The following is a 17,160-nucleotide window of genomic DNA, read 5'->3' on the forward strand; positions in this document are numbered from 1 at the left end:
TAAATCAACTATACTTCAATTAAATAAACAAATACAAAAGAGAGAAGGCACTCATGACTTAGATAGATGGTCACTGGCCACTACAGACAAAACCACTGCTGGGGCCAAGTACAGGGTCCCATGAACAGCTTCCCACACTATCAGATAACTAGGCCATAGGAAAGAGGTGCACCAAAGAGCCAGACTGTGGTGAACAGACCTTTGGGGGGACCTGCCTGCAGCTGACAAAACTTGTGGAGGGCCAGACCCCCAAAGTCCTCAAACCTAGGGCTACTGTTCCAGAAAGGCCAGGACACAGCTGCTCACACTCCGTGAGGACCTGAACATTGAAGACAAGTCTCCCAGAGGGCCAGACCAAACAGAGCCTGATCGCCAGAGAGTTCGTTCACAAGAGTGGGACATCTCAGAGGACCATGTCATCTGGGATGGGACTTGGGCAGAGTATGGTGGCCTAGATCTCTGGAAGACTAAACCATCCAAGGGCCAGATTCCTAGTGATAAAAATTCCAGAGATAGAACCTCCAATGAATCTAGCCATGAAGGATGGAAAACCCAGAGGACTGTGCCATGGAGATCAAGGCCACCTGAGAAATTGTCTTCCATAGTGTCAGACCAGACAGGCAAGGACCACTGGAGGAGCAGGCCATGGAAAACAAGACCACCAGGCTAGACCCTGGGGAACAAGGGAGGACCAGATTCCAAAGGGGAATGCTACGAAGGGGCAATGACGGAGACAGGATCTCATCCTAGTTTCCTGGTACCAGCTCTACCTCCTGCTCCTGCCCCTGGCCACTGGTGGCTAATGAAGCCAAGAAAAGCTGGAGCATAGGGATGGCACAAGTAGTGGGAGTGGAGGTAGGAGGATAATCTCATCCTCTGCCTGCAGCTCAATCCGAATTTCAGGGCAGGAAGTTACCCAAAGTAAGTAAAGTTGGGGGGGGGGGTGGCGCGGGGCAGGCCATGGATTAAGATGTTTCAATGCCTAAGTAGCCAGACTCTATGGAACCCTGAAGGCAAAATATTTGAATGTGATCGAGAGACCAAAAAAAACAGTCTCTGCACGTATTATATTTCCTTGTATTATGTTTTAAAAATATGATATCTCTCATTTATTCTTAAAAGTAAGGTAAAGATCCATTAACTTCTTTTATGAACCTAACCTACCTTCATTGCTAGAAAACTAATATATGTAATTTTATTACATAAATTTCTCTTGCTACAATTCAGCTGTCTTGCTAGAAGCGTAACTGACTTCATTCTAAGTTGTAATCTCTCCATTAAAATTCATGGTACTGCAGTTTAAATTTATAAAGCTTAGGAATAAAAAATAACACCTAAAATTAAAAATCACTAAAGTCATTTGACATTCTCAAGTGAAAACTTTTAGTAAACATGTGTGATGGATAGCTAAAATAGAATAGTAAATAATATAAACATTCTTCTGTATGTGAAGTGTTTAAAAAGGACACAGAATATATAGGTCACATGTAATATACACAAAAATATATTTCAGCTTTTATATTTCGTATTGTTTTATACACAGCATTATCAGTAATTCTTACTTTTGTAATGCTCTTTTGCACTACATTTTATGTGGTCATATATATTTATAATGGAATTAGTTTGTAGTTAGGTATAGAATAAGTCTCTGAAATATATACAGTTTATATCTCTAGGGTACTTAAACATATTTTTACATTAAGGTTAGTGCTTTATTAAATTCTTGCTCATTACAATTTTTCATATAATTTTCTAGGGTGAGAAAAATCCATGTAAAATGTTTAGCACTGTGATTGACACAAAGAAATCACTCAATAAATGTTACCTAGTAGTAATACTGTTATTAAACAAGTTTTTATGTTTCTTAATTAAAATGTGAAAATGATTGAACAGCAAATTTGCTAAAACTGAGACTGTTATCCCTGTAATATCTTAATTACTTAGTCATACACATCAATAATCATTAGGGCATAATAGCTACCTTGAGTTTGAAGCAATTTTCAAGACTTTTTATTTTTATGTCTGTTTCTGATCATTGAAGGATCACTGATACATACTGAAATTATTCATTGAGATTCTCCTAGACATTAAACTAACCAATTCATATAATATATAATAATATTTAATGATTACATGTAATATGTATATAATCCACTATATGCTTGGATTATATTACTTTCTACAATAAACAATTCTAAAATGATAAGATAGTCTATGGTATACCTTTATGATCTTGCACCTATAGAGAATGATTACGTAGCTTTGAAAGTAAAATGTGAAAGGAGTCCATTGTACAAAATAACTTTTAGCAGAAACTAGAATATATTTTGAATTCTGTTTGGCAGATCTGAAAAGACAAAAGAGCATTTGCATTGTGTGCTCCACAGAATACAGATGGTACCAGTTTTATCCTGATCAAATTTTGAAAGATGGTTATATGACTATTCAACTTAGTATACACTAGTGTTTTTCCAACTTGTTTCACAGAACACTATTCTACTCATTTGTTTTTATAAATCTTAAGAAACATATGAAAACAAAGTTCTGTGAAACAAATTTTGAGAAACAGTGACAAGAAATTCAAGTGTATGATAGACAATAATGAGGAAAAATAAAAATATATGCAGCTAGATATTAATGGGGAAAATTTTCCACAGAAATGTAACACCTCGCAGCTTCAACTTCAAGAAGTTTAAAAGCATTTCTGATAAATGGTTAAGAGCTCTGAAACTCAATCAAAATGTGTGAAACGGGGACATCACCCTCCACAGTTTTAAAGTATATGGGCTGAAGTAAGATAGCAGAAGTTTGTAACAACAGAGAAGGTCTGTGAAGATCACAGATGACGTACATTTATCAATTTTTCTACATTGGATTTGCAATTGGAATTACAATGCATATTATACGGCTTCACTCTACAGTCTGATTCAGGATTGTAATTGGGGCCAAGAATTCTACATTTTAGCAAATTCTCCAGATGATTCTGATGCATGTGGTCCACTATTGGCAGTTTGAGAAACACAGAAAAATGCACAAATATCACTAATAAATAGAGACCTCATAAATTCTAGTTCACAAGGACAAAGTCTCAGGAAACTTTAAAAAATAAAGAAAATAATTAGTAAGTGATTATATGGAGGGAGATGAAATGAAAATAAATGAGATTCAGACATTAGGTTCATCCTGCAAAAAAAACAACAAAACAAAAAATACAGGTGTAAATTTAGAGGACAGGCTTTGAAATTTCAAACTAAGTTTTCTGAACTTCACAATACACCAGTTGGCCTTGAGAGTGTCATTGGCTGTGGTTAAATAAATAAATGCTTGTAGCTACTCCCTCTATAAAATATTACATAGTGTTGCACATGGTGTGGTAGGACTAATGAAGCCTAACCCACACGCCCACACACACACCCCAGAATCCCTGGAACCTGTGAATATGTCGTATTACCTCGCAAAAAGGACTTTGTGCGTGTAATTATGCTTAAGGACTTTCACTTGGGGAGATTGGGTCTACATGGATAATCAAGGCTAATCTAATGACATAGGCCCTTAGAAGCTAAGAAATTTCTCCAGCTGAAGTCAGAGGTGTGTGGGAAAAGAAGATAGTAGAGAGATGCACTAAGAAGGGAACATCAGAGAGATTTCAAGCATGAGAAGGATTCATTTCACCAGTGGCTAGCTCACAAATGTAGGTCTTACATGCAGGGAAGAGAGAGGCCTCTAGAAATGGTGGGCAGTAGATCTTTTCCAGAGCCTTCTGATAAAAGCCTAACCAGCTGACATTTTTATTTCAGCCTTATGAAACTCTGAGCAGAGGACTAGCAGAGACAACCAGGACTTTTCAGCTACAGAACTGTGAGATAATATATTTTTGTTGTTTTGCTGCTAAATTTGTGGTTGTTTGCTATGGTAGCCATAGAAAAGTAGTATACATGGTAGAAGATACCCATCACAAATCAATACCTGAAGATGTTCTGCAGGATGATGACCAATCCCTCAATACTACCCAGATGCCTAGTACCTTATATTTTAAGTCAGGATCTCCCAAACATACACTGAAATGTCATGAAGATATATGAATCCATTTTCACTGAAGCAGAAAAGACAGAAATTTAATGTTATATATGTAGAAACAATGGAGAGCTATGAAAATATTTTTGACAGTATTTCATGAAACTTGACAGTCAAACCAGAAAGTATGGCAATATTATAATACATCTTCCAAGTTCCTACAATTTCAGTATATTTAGTATTTGCTGAAAGAATAAACTAACCTAAAATATGTTTATACTTTGATGAACAGAGTACAAATTCTCTATTATGGAGCCTTTAATAGAAAACTATTGTATTACTAACTCCTTCAATATTGCCAAAATTACACTTAAAATTAAACCCTTTGTGTTTGTAGTGTTTTAAACTATGAATTAAGTTGCCAAGATAAAAATATTCAACTATTGTGAAAGTACCTTCAAAAATAATGATTATTACTATCACAATGGAGGAAAATAAGTCTTGGAATGCATCCTCCCCTGCTAGAGAAAGACAGTTCAGAAATGTATTAGGTAGAAAGTAGTGTTCAAAACTGCTGTGATATGGCATTATTAAGAATATTAAAAAAAGAGAAAATATTTTTACTCAACAGTTTGCTAGCAGGTATTTTTTTCCTAGGGAGAAAGCACTAGATGAAACTTTCAGTTTAAAACTTTCCCCACATGCAAACTGTTAACCTGTATACTAAAGCAATTCTATTTTATATATGATTGTTTTCTAGTGTGCTCTTTAAACATATTATATTTTGAATTATTATGTGCTTTAGAAAGTAACCACCCCTGCTACTGTATTTGTATATCTCTTATCATGATGTTAGATCTGGTGTGGTGCATTCCGGTAATATGGTCCTGGGGAGGCGAGTTGAATTCTGTTATGCTATTCCTACGGGTAAGGAAGGGATCCTTCCCTAAACTAGGTGAGATTTTATTGTCAAGTCACATAGAGAAGAAATTACAACTACATGACCTCAATATGCAGCCTTGAGAACAGGTTATTTTTACCTTCAGATTTTTTTTACACTGTAAAAAGGGAAAACAATACAGATTCTGTACATTTTTAACACCATCAGCAGAGCCTGTGGTGTTACCCAGTTATCAAACAATAATTGTATAGTGAAACATGAGTCCCCACACTATGTGGGATAAATAAAGATTATAAATGAACTCCAATCAGTTCAGGTTTTGATACTAAGTGAGCTTGTAGCAAACTTCCAGATAAAAAACATCAGTTTCAAGTGCTTCTTTATTTTCCTCTTTGTGGTTAAGGGATTATGGATCTGTGGGACTGGAAATACTGGTTTAAAATGAAAAATGTCAACTCTTGTCTCTTAATAGAATTTTCTCTTTATTCCAACTTGCAGAGAACACAAAAGACCAGTTTATTTTATGGCAGAGAGGCAAAGAACAGAGGAGAATGGGTGGAGTCTGTGATGCCTGAATCTCAAATCAGGCCTAGTTTCCTTTTACTCTCAGATTCTGTTCCCTTTTATTAAGGTTTAAACCTATAGAGATGCCATGGTCTCATCTCCTAAGAAGATTTATGGGCAAGGTTTTCCTCTGTCTAGGCACACTGCAATGAAACATTAAAGCCTACTAAGTCTAGCTTTTTATTATATATTGATGCTGATTGAGAAGGTGAATCTTGGTGTAAGATTTGATATAGCAGGATGAACTATAACTTCTGTCCTGGTGATTTTTCTTCTATTTTTACCCTGGAGAATTTTGGTTTTACTACATTGAACTGGGCAGTGGTCCTTTTATATTACCGTCACTTACCTTCATAGTATACTTTAAATCCATGAGCACTAACTGCAAAATCACTGGTCAAACGTAGTGAGAACACAGATTTGGTACTTGTCACTGGTGGTGGCAGATGGAATCCTGTTAACCTGAAACATAAACAGAATTAACTATTAGCTATAGACATTTTACCTAATAGAGTTGAAAGAGTATTAAAAGTCATTTTATCAAATCCCTAAGCTTTGTGAGTGTGTGTGGTGTGAATTAATTTATTACATGTTGATTAGAATGTGTCACTCATCGAAAGCAATTGCTATAAGTATATATAAATATGTTTATTTATGTGTGTGTGCTATTACTGTTTATCATGCCTATCCCATATATCATCTATATGAAAATATTGATCAATTCAAACTTTGGGAACTAAGTTATGAGATTATGGGTCTGTGCACATTTTAGCTGTTGATTTTTATAACACTTAGAAGACATTTCTGTTGAATTTTCCTGACGGTTTAAAATATATATGAGTGGGAAATATTTCATGAAATTTAATATTAAAGGAAGAGATGTGATCTAAATATGAAATCTCTAAAGTAAAATTTCTACATGTGAGAAGTGATTCTGTTTTATCAGATTCCAGGAAGTTCTATTAAAATTAATAGTTGCAAATTATTTTTGGTTAATAATGCATAAATTTACATAACAAATAGTTGTCTGATATTTTTGCCCATAATTCACTACTTACTTTGCTAATAATTTATTGCATATAATAAGCTCGATTATATAAAATATAATTTACAATTGACACTTAACAAAGCAGAAAAGAAAAATTAAAAATAAGAAAAAGCACATTCATTGGATATAATTTTTATAAAACTAATGAAGATGAATAATTTTAAAAATTTTCTATGAATTGCTCTTTATGTAACTTTCTCATTTTTTATTCTTAATATGAGAGTTAGGATTGAGTATTTTATGCAATGGAATTATATTATTTTTTAATATACTTGCTATTTTTGCCCAACATTATATAGGTAGAATTAGTCTGTACTGAAATTATCAAATATTTTTATTTCTGAATAGCAGTAGTTCTCGATTGTCTCAGGCCTACTTACTCTAAAAATTTATTAAGAACTCCAAAAAGATATTGCAGGCTAGATCTATCAATATTTACCCTATTTAAGTTTAAACTGAGAAACATTTTAAAATGTACATTAGTAATATCATTTAAAAATATACAGAATAAATCCATTATGTGTTGACATAAATAATATTTTAGTATTAAATAACTATCTTTTCCAAAACAAACAACGAGAAGAATACACTGTGCTTTATTTTTGCAAATCTCTTTAATGCCTGTCCCATTAGTAGAAAGTAGCTAGATTATCATATCTGCTTCTTTATTGAATATATTGCAATATGTTATTTTGTTTGATGGGTATGAAGAACCCTGATCTCACTTAGACATTTAGTTGTAAAAGGGAAGAGTATTCTAATAGCTTTTGCTTGTAAAAGTGGTTATTCTTCTTTGATACTACATAAAAACTTGACTAGTTACAATGTTGAATTCAAACCATATCAGCTAATATTTTTGCACTCTGTAACATTAAAGTCCTTTGGTTCACCTTGTCCTTGCAATAGATTATATTTACTCATGCATTTTTCAACATTATGCATGCATTGGTCATTTGAAATATATTGGTTCACTGAGTTAGAGAGATCTTCCAAATATTGATACACTTCATTATAAAATATGTAAAAATCACATATATTTTTATTTCTATTGATCGCACCAGAAAAATCTTTAAACTTGGGGAAGCTCTAAAGCTTACAGTGGTGGATTGAAGTTTTCCAAAATTCTAATTTTTTACTTGAAAACTCAGACTTCATCACTGACAGCAAATCCTGTCAGTTGTTTTCCTTGAAGTAACAAGTCAGGTTCATATTTTTCAGAGGGGCAGTGGGGAAATAGATACTAAATGCCTAAGTGTGACTAACCATAGTTTATCTGTTAATCATTCTTTCAAATAAAAAGTTTGTTCCATGAAAAAAGTGGCTAGTTCAGCTGACAACTCAAGCTATTTTTCCTTCAGACAACCATCATATTTTAGTAGGCATAAGGTTTTTGTTTGTTTGTTTTCATTTTTTCCCATTTTGTCACACAGGTCATTAAAAAGAGGAGTATTACAGGGTGGGCATTTAATGAAATAATTAGTTATAGCTTTAACAGGAACATTCTTAAGTACAATTGGATTTTTTTTTTTTTTTGCACTGCAAGTGTGTGGCAGTAAAGAATACAATGACTAATGATTACTAGTACAGTTTGAAGTCACTGACTTGTGTTAATGCACCAGCAGTTTTATACCCAGCATTACTTTTGTGCATGAGGGCAAATGCCAATACAGAGAAAAAGGTGAATAATTCCTCAGTAGTATTATGGAAATAATTTTGATTTCATGGACCCCCTGAAAATGTCTCAGAACTTTCAAGGATACATGGTTCACATTTTGAGAACCACTGTTGTATAGGAATCTACTACAATAAATATACCACAATTCATTTATTCACTCACTGTTGATGAACATTTGGGTTCTATATACTTTGTTCAGTATGTCTTCATCAACATCCTTATCAAAGTCCACTCTTGGGACTTCCCTGGAAGTCCAGTGGTTAAGACCGCGCTTCCACTTCAGGGGGCGCGGGTTCGATCCCTGGTCGAGAACTAAGATTCCCACATACCGGAAGGTGAGGCCCAAAAAAAAAAAAAAAAAAAATATATATATATATATATATATATATATATACAGAAAATACAGAAAAGTCCATTCTTAAACACTTACATAGCAATTTTCTCTAGAGTATATAAGCATTTACAGCTTTAAATTTTCCTCTTTTTGCTGCATAAGCTACACCCCGCAAGGGACCTAGTCAAACTTTTTTCTAAATTCCTTTGTGATTTCCTCTTTGTTCCATGGTTAGAAATACATTGCTTAAATTATAAACATATGGGTTACTTTAGTTATATTTTGTTACCAATGTGTATCTCATTTGCATTATAGTCAGATAACATTTTCTCTATGAATTTAATCCTTTGAAATTCATTCAAATTTACTTTATGGTCAGATATTATAAATTTTTATTATGTGCTTAGTTTTCTTATAAAGAACAAGCGTATAATTTTCCTATACTTAATCCAAGTTATCACAAACTTAAACAACACCCATTATTATCTCACAGTTACATGGATCTAGGCAGAGCATAACTCAACTGATTCTCTGCTTAGAGTCTCGCAAGAATGGAATCATGGTGTCAGCTAGGCTGCGTTGCTTTCTGGAAACTCTGAAGTTACATCTGCTTCACTTCCAAATTCAGCAGGCTATTGCCAGAATTCAGTTTCATGAAGTTGTAAGATTAAGGTCCTCCTTTCCTTGCTGGCTGTTAGCTTGGGGTTATTCTCAGCTTTTAGAAATTGCCAGCATTCCTTGGTTTGCGGCCCCCTTCCTCCATCTCCAGAGTCAGCAATGGCAGTCCAAGTTCTTCTCATTCTTCAGATGTCTATGGTTTCCCCTTCTACCTCATCTCTCTGCTGCTCCCTCTTCTACTTCAGGCTGGAAGAAGTTCTCTGCCTCTTCTGCCTCTGCTTTTAAATGCTCATGTAATTAGACTGTGCCCAAATGGATAATTCAAATATCTTCCTATTATAACATCTGTAATCTTAATTCCATTTGTAAAGTTCCTTTTGCCATGTGATAGAACATATTTGCAGGTTCTGAGGGAACCATTATTCTGGAATCATTATTCTGCCTACAATAATGGGTATATATCAGAGGCTAGGTGCAGTCCCTGACTCCTAATGAAACAAATTAGTTTTCCATGTCTTAAAACTTTATATAAATAAAATCATATAATAAAATTATTCTGCCTCTGGCTTCTTTGACTCAACATTACCTTTGTATTATTATAGCAGTAGTATGGAACTTAACTTTCATTGCTCTATAGGATTCCATTTTATGAATATACTTCAATTTATTTATCCATTCTATTGTTGGTGGACTTTTTTTTTTCCATTTGGGTCTTTTGTAAATACTACTGCCACGAACATGTGTTACATGTTTTGTAAGCATTTATACATATTTCTCTTGAGAATATACCTAGTACTAGAATTTCGGGGTAATTGGGGAACTAATTAGTTGTTAAATAATTTTCTAGATTTTTTCAACATTATTTCTTGATATAAAGATGTAAAAATAAAGTATTCCCCACTTTAAATGCTCAGAGTATTTTTTCAGAAAAATAAGAAACATTGTCAGGGAAAAAAAAGGACAAATGATTTCGCAACAAAAAAAGTCTGAGAACCTATTTACCTTATAACCAGACTGTTATGATGTTATGTATGATATTATACTATGAAAAATGGCCTTCCAAAATTGCCTGGGCTCTAATCACTGGAATATTTAAATATGTCACCTTGTATGACAAAAGGAACTTTACAGATGTGATTAAGTTAAAATCTTAAGAATAGGAAATTACCCTAGATTATCTGGATGGATCAAAGTATTCACAAGGGTCCTTATCAAAGGAAGGTAGGAGGATCAGAGTAGGAGATGTGACAATGAAAGCAGAGGTTCGAGTGATGCAGTTTCTGGCTGTGAAGCTAGAAGAGGGACACAAGCCAAAGAAGGGCAAGCAGCCTCTATAAGCTGGAGAAGTCAAGGAACAGATTTTCTCCTAGAGCCTCCATAAGAGATGCAGTCCTGCTGACACCTTGAGTTCAGCCCACTTAAATACGTTTTGGGCTTCAGTTCTCCAGACTGCAAGATAATACATTTATGTTGTTCAAACCACTAAGTTTGCAGTAATTTGTTGCATCAACAATAGGAAACCAATGCATAGCTCTCTTTGGGGCTTTGAAATATACATTTAAAAAAAGTGTCTAAAATATTATTCTACAAATGAAAATAGAGGTTCCATGGAACCTAGTGACCACTGTAATTCACTGAGACTCATGTTGATATTATACAAAACAAATAGATTCAGAGCCTATCAGTGCAACATTTATTTGAAAATAATGTTTTGAAAGCCTTTCTATATAGGTAAAATATGCAGTTTCATCCTCAGATTAGAAGGCATAAGGGACTGGGAGATATTAAACAACTGGATCAAGTTCACAGTAGAGCCAGGTCTAAGACTACAGCATACTGTTTTGTCCCATTTTCTAGCGAACACCCTGTTCCTCCTCTCATTGTCTTTGGCACATTCATTAAATCAAAATATTAAATATTTGAACTACTAATGCACATACAAACATACAAATTATTTTACATGCAATCTCAGATTTTTATACTTGTTCAGGTACATTAAATAATCCAATTTTTTTAGGAAATATTTAGAACCTTTTACCATTAAATTTTCCAAAATGATAGAGGACAATGTGAAGAATTTTTCCTATTTAGCAAAAGCAAGTTTTTTTCCAGTTATCCTTAAATACTCAGTATGTAGTGGCATGCTGTATAATGGAAGATTTAGTTTTCTTTTTGACTTCAGTAAATGAGGGAAGATATATGTTTTTAAACTTATTTTCATGATAGTTGTACCATTATGAGGATTTACAGTAACTTGTTTTACTCCCTCCTGTGATACATTACTTGATTGATTTGAAAATAAACTTTAAGTTATGAATCCCATTAGTTACTTTTCTTTACAAGACTTCATTTTATAATTTAATATTTATGTGTGATTATTTATTAAGCTTCTCTCTTTCTCCTTTGGGCACTAAACTTCCTGAAGTCAGTGCTTGGAACTCAATAGTTTATCACCAGTTCTTCATGCAATGCATTCCATGTAAGAGGCTCTCTTAACATGGTTAAATTAATGAACTGGAATGATAGAAGAATGTGAAAGCCATCATAATGCTTTCCTTTTCAAACCAAAAATTTTATTCTTAGAGCAGTGTTTTCAAGAATCATGAGAATGTAAAGAAATGCCAATTGTTAAGAAAATCCAAATAATCTATTTAGAGACTCTTGTTCAGAGTTATTTTTTACCATGTTATTAATCTCAACAGTTAAAGGGAGACCATATATTTTATGTATATCTATTTGAAATATCTTTTAGGATATAACTATATAATTTAAACATTTATTTTTCAGGTAAAACTAATATGATTTTTATCTTCAATATGAGTTATAAATTACAGTAGTTAAATATACATGTATTTTACCTGAATTTAACACATTTTCTATGTACTGTAAAAGCATAATATTTTACGGATAAGCATAATATTTTTCATGGAATTCAGATATTTGTGAAATTTAGTTTTTTATATATTGTTTTATTACCTTATCAATTATATTCCCTTCTTATTGACATATGATAAATTTGCATAGTGAATGACATTTTATGTTCCTTTTAAAGAATACCAGAGTGTAATTTTATTTTCACTGAATTACAATTGAAGAAATCACAGCTCAGAATTGATTAGTAAATTGTTTAAATCCATACAGCTGGTAGGCAGTGGAGCAAAGATATAAACCCATAACTTCCAACTCCAGTCTATCTCTCTCCTTATGATTTTCCCATAGGGGAAATGATTTTTCCATGAGGGCAAAATGCATATTTAATTCATCTTTTTTCTCCACAATGCCCATATAAATTTCTTAACAAATATGTGGAATAGATAAAAACATGATTTTACCCACATTATAGCTTTAAGTAGTTGAGGCTGGTAAAAAACTGTGTCATAATTATGAAGTCATTGAATTAAAGGCCTGGAAATTAATGGGGAACCACTGCCTGTACATGTTGATACCTTTATGGCAAAGGTTACCAGTGGTTAGCAAAGATATTTTCCGGCTAGGAAAACTAAATAAATTATTTATAAACTAAATAAATAAACTAAATAAGATTAGCAAACAGAAATGTCAGGGGAAAGTCCTAGATGATGCAATGTTAATGTCCTTCAGATATTATTTTTTATAAAAGTTAAAATTTGAGGAGTAGCCAATAAAGTGTTGAAATATATTAATTTTGCTATGTAGCTACTTTGTTTTATGACATCACAACAATCAATATTTTCTCTCACCATAAATTTGATGCTTAAAAATGCATGTAAACTCAGATTAAAGAACAATAATTTCCCTTTAATACATTTAGTTTCATGAAAAATTCAAAACATTTCCTCTATTTCACATTTGTATTTGGTGAATGTTTTGTCATGAACTACTTTATGGCCATTGTTTCAGTAAGTTCTCTCATGTGACAGGATGGCAGAGCATGTTGGTTGTTTTTTCATCTTACATTTAATAGTTTCTAATGTATAACCACTCTTCTACCTTTCCCCTAATCCCACATGCACCCCTAATCATATTTTAGCATTTTGTTACTTACTAGACAAAACATTCATCAGAAGCTGTAGAATGTGTTAAAATTCACACACTTAAAGCAGGTGGTCCTATCATTTCTCATGCCTGCTTTTAATAGATGAAAACATTCTTGAAGCATTTCCTCTTAAAAAGATTCAGAAACATTAATGATATTTCAAACTGTAATGAGTAGCTAGTTACAGGGAAAATTAAATGATTAACTTGTAACTTTATATCAATGACTAATATGAAAAGTACTAAAATAATTATTTGGTAATTAATGCAAAAATGATAGAATTTAAATTACCTGAAAGTCATTTAAAATGTCAGTGCATATGCTTTTTAAATAATAGGCTGTTCGTTTAAGATCTTCTTAAATTAATGGCAATAAATGTGCCATTTTATAGCTTAATGTAACAGGAACCCTTAAAACATCGACACTGGTGGATAAAAATGATGCTTGTATCATTATCTAAATGTGTTTATCAACTTTTTTTTTTTAAACGAGTTTATCACCACACAATTTTTTTTTTTTTTTAGATTTTTATAAGCATGGCTTTTAATTTATTTATGTATTTATTTATTCTTGGGTGTGTTGGGTCTTTGTTTCTGTGCGAGGGCTTTCTCTAGTTGCAGCGAGCGGGGCCACTGTTCATCGCGGTGCGCGGGCCTCTCACTGTCGTGACCTCTCTTGTTGCGGAGCACAGGCTCCAGATGCGCAGGCTCAGTAGTTGTGGGTCACGGGCCTAGTTGCTCTGTGGCATGTGGGATCTTCCCAGACCAGGGCTCGAACCCGTGTACCCTGCATTGGCAGGCAGATTCTCAACCACTGCGCCACCAGGGAAGCCCCCGTGTTTATCAACTTTTAACAGTGAGATGTTATTATTTCCACGAGACTTGAGCATGGAGAATGACTAGATCTATACTATCTTTAACAATGTAATCAAAGGGCTCTTTTAATATATACATTTTTAATATGCCTATCAACTGATTGCAATATTTCAAACTTTCTCTAGTTAAGAGAATTAACATAAAAGTCACAGTTTTAAATTAAATGGCTATTAGCATATTACTGCTTATAGTGAGACAGAGGGAAAACACACATGAGGAATGCAGAAAGAGAGAGAGAAGGAGCTTTATTTAAAAACTGGTAACATTACCAAAGTCCCAGGATTTTGTGATTGTTGAGTAAGACAATTCATGGGAATGGTCTGGTGTATTTTCTTTTTCATTGAAATAGAGTTGATTTACAATGTTGTGCCAATCTCTGCTGTACAGCAAAGTGACTCAGTTCTACACATTCTTTTTTTAATATATTCTTATTTTTTGGAACCTAAGAAATAGCCATTAAACGTTAGTTTCATTAGTGCTATGACTCAAAATCCATTGCCCTTTTGTCTGCACTCAGTGGTATACTAAGGCTAGGATAAATTCTATAACACCAGCATTTCCACAGTGGTTTCTCATTACTCACAATAAGATTTTTGGATTTGAATTATCTTACAATTTTACTTTGGTTATACAGTTCTTAAAAATGATCCAGGTAATATACGGGGAATTATCAGCTGAAACAAACTGTTAACCTATTTAATTTCAAAATGAATGGGAAAACCACAGGAACAAATAGATCTTTAAAGTAATGACTGTTCTGTGAGAATAAATCCTGCATACCCTATTGATATTGGGGTACATGAAGTACAACAGCATAATTCATGGTTATGTCAAGATGACAGTAATTGTAATATTAAGGGAAAAGATGGCTGCAGCAATATTTGAATGATTATATAATTTGTTGAGAGTAAATGAGCTGTAGCTTGTATCAAACATAAAATTCCCAAAAAGGCATCATGTGTGAGGACGGCAAATTCACAATGTTAGAAACATGTGCTAGGTATAGATTTAGATATGGAAATGGATATAGATAATGATATACATAGGGTATGGGTAGGGATAAGATAAATATGGATGTGACTATGAACATTGTAAAGATATAGATAGAAAAGTAGGCAACTAACATTCATTTCTACTCTTTTCTGTTCTTTCCATTGTATTGAAGTGCCTGTGAATCTTGGAACTACGCTTGCTAGACTACCTCTCTTTGCCGGCAAAGTTGTCTATTAGATTTTGCCAATGAAGGCAATTCCATAAGACTTAGAATGTGAATTGAGTATAACCCATTATTATGTCTTGGTAGGTAAGTGCATTGGATTCAGCAGGTGTTAGAGGTGAAGATTTTTCATCAGCTTACCAGAATTCTTTTTTAAAACAATTGTTTCGGTGCTGCAAAAAATTGAGCTCGCAATTAGTGTTTTCCTGCGATTTCTGCAAATTTCTGATTTCTTGAATGCTAGTGAAGGTTTTCTCTGACCTTCATACCACAGCCTTAAATTCAGAATTCTTGTTATTAAATGTGTTCCTACTTTAAGTATGTCAGTTTCTTTCCTTCTTGTCTGAACCCTGAGAGATGCACAAATACTATAAAACCACTATCCCGTGGAGAAAACGTTTTCTTCCCTCAAAAACATAGCTTGAGAATATCTTCAACTCACTATATCTAGAGTCACTAAATTTACATAAAACACAGCATTCTTTCCAGTGACTTTGGATTTCATCTTCAGGATCAACATTTTATCCAGGACCTATGAAATACATTACCAGAAATTTTCTTCAAAATTCAACTTTTTCAATTTCTTCTCTATCTGCTACAAATACTGTAAAATTTCTATAATGTCCTCTCTTCCTGATTTGCTTTATTTGATTCAATCAGTCATCTATCTTTATAGCTACAAATGACCATAATTCTAAAGGCAGTCTAGTTGAATCACTGAGAAAACTTGAAGTACAGAGATCACTGTCAGACATTTAAATATATTTTACAGTGTCCCCATGTTGCATAAACACCTGCAATTGTTAATGAACATATTATTTCCAAAGTTTGGGGGTTTTAAGAAGCAGTTGAAGTTAGTGACTGTGAGCCTGGATTCTAGAGTATACAATTGAATAACATATTCCGCTGCTTGTCAGCAACTTAATATTGGGTAAGTTACTTTATCCCAATAAACTAGGGAAAATGTGAGGTTGATACTAGGAGTTATCCCATTGTTGTATTGTGAGGATTAAGGGGGATAATGCTTGTAAAAATTTAGCACAGTGCCTATGCTGAATATTATTTTTACCATAATTATTTTGATGATGAACCTACCTAGAGTTCATGTAATTAGCATAAATATGTTATGATAACTCTGGGGCTGGACTCTGGAATAAATCTCAATGTTGCCATTTGCTGTTGTGTGACATCGGGCAGGTTGCTTCCTTCCCCTTCTGTTTCCTAACTGGCAAAATGTAGATGAAAATAGTATCTAATCCTTAAGTTCTTGTCAGTTCTAAAATAAGTTAAGACAAGCACATCACTTGGAAAAATGTCCGGCAAGCACTACAGAAGTATTTGTTACTACTGATATCCACCCTTGATGACAAATGTGAGAATTAGAAAGTTCTTTCACATACCAAATCAAAATTATATTCTTGTAGCACCCAATTATTGATATTTATAATAAATTTGGATTGTTTGAACAAGTGTAATTCTCCAAATATATACTATTATGTGCTTCTAAGGTTTTTTTTCCCCCTAGGTTTAGCATTCCTAGGACTTTTGATTTCTTTGGGTATAAAATTAATAATGACCCATTACATACTGTTTGCTTAAGGTAAATTGAAGGCAAAACTATGACCAAGAAAGAGATAAGAGCATAATAATGAGAGTATAATATATCTCCAATCATTGATAAAGTTTCTCAATTAGGCAGAGGGAGGAAGAGTGGGAGGGAGAGAGGGAGGAAGGAAGAGACTGGACAGAACACGTGTATCTTTGGGAACTTTCAATTTTTGAAATTGATTCAAGTGATTTGTCCCCCACAAAACCCGCCATCCTTTTTGGGTACATTTCAGAAACATCTAACAGGTAGTACTATACACACCTTATCATACGAATTTTACTATATTTCTTT

General features: G+C 33.5%; 1 protein-coding gene across 3 annotated transcripts in view; it reads right to left on the minus strand.

Moving 5' to 3' along the window:
- The window catches only part of CSMD3 (CUB and Sushi multiple domains 3), a 1,176,048-nt gene that overhangs the window by 989,849 nt on the left and 169,039 nt on the right, over window positions 1–17,160 (minus strand). For all 3 annotated transcript variants that reach the window (XM_068525309.1, XM_068525308.1, XM_068525307.1), the window contains exon 3: window positions 5,829–5,941. In XM_068525309.1, coding sequence (XP_068381410.1) covers window positions 5,829–5,941 — 113 coding nt within the window. The remainder of the gene's footprint in view (window positions 1–5,828; window positions 5,942–17,160) is intronic.

The sequence above is a fragment of the Eschrichtius robustus genome, chromosome 17 (assembly GCF_028021215.1).
Source record: "Eschrichtius robustus isolate mEscRob2 chromosome 17, mEscRob2.pri, whole genome shotgun sequence".
NCBI lineage: Eukaryota > Metazoa > Chordata > Mammalia > Artiodactyla > Eschrichtiidae > Eschrichtius > Eschrichtius robustus.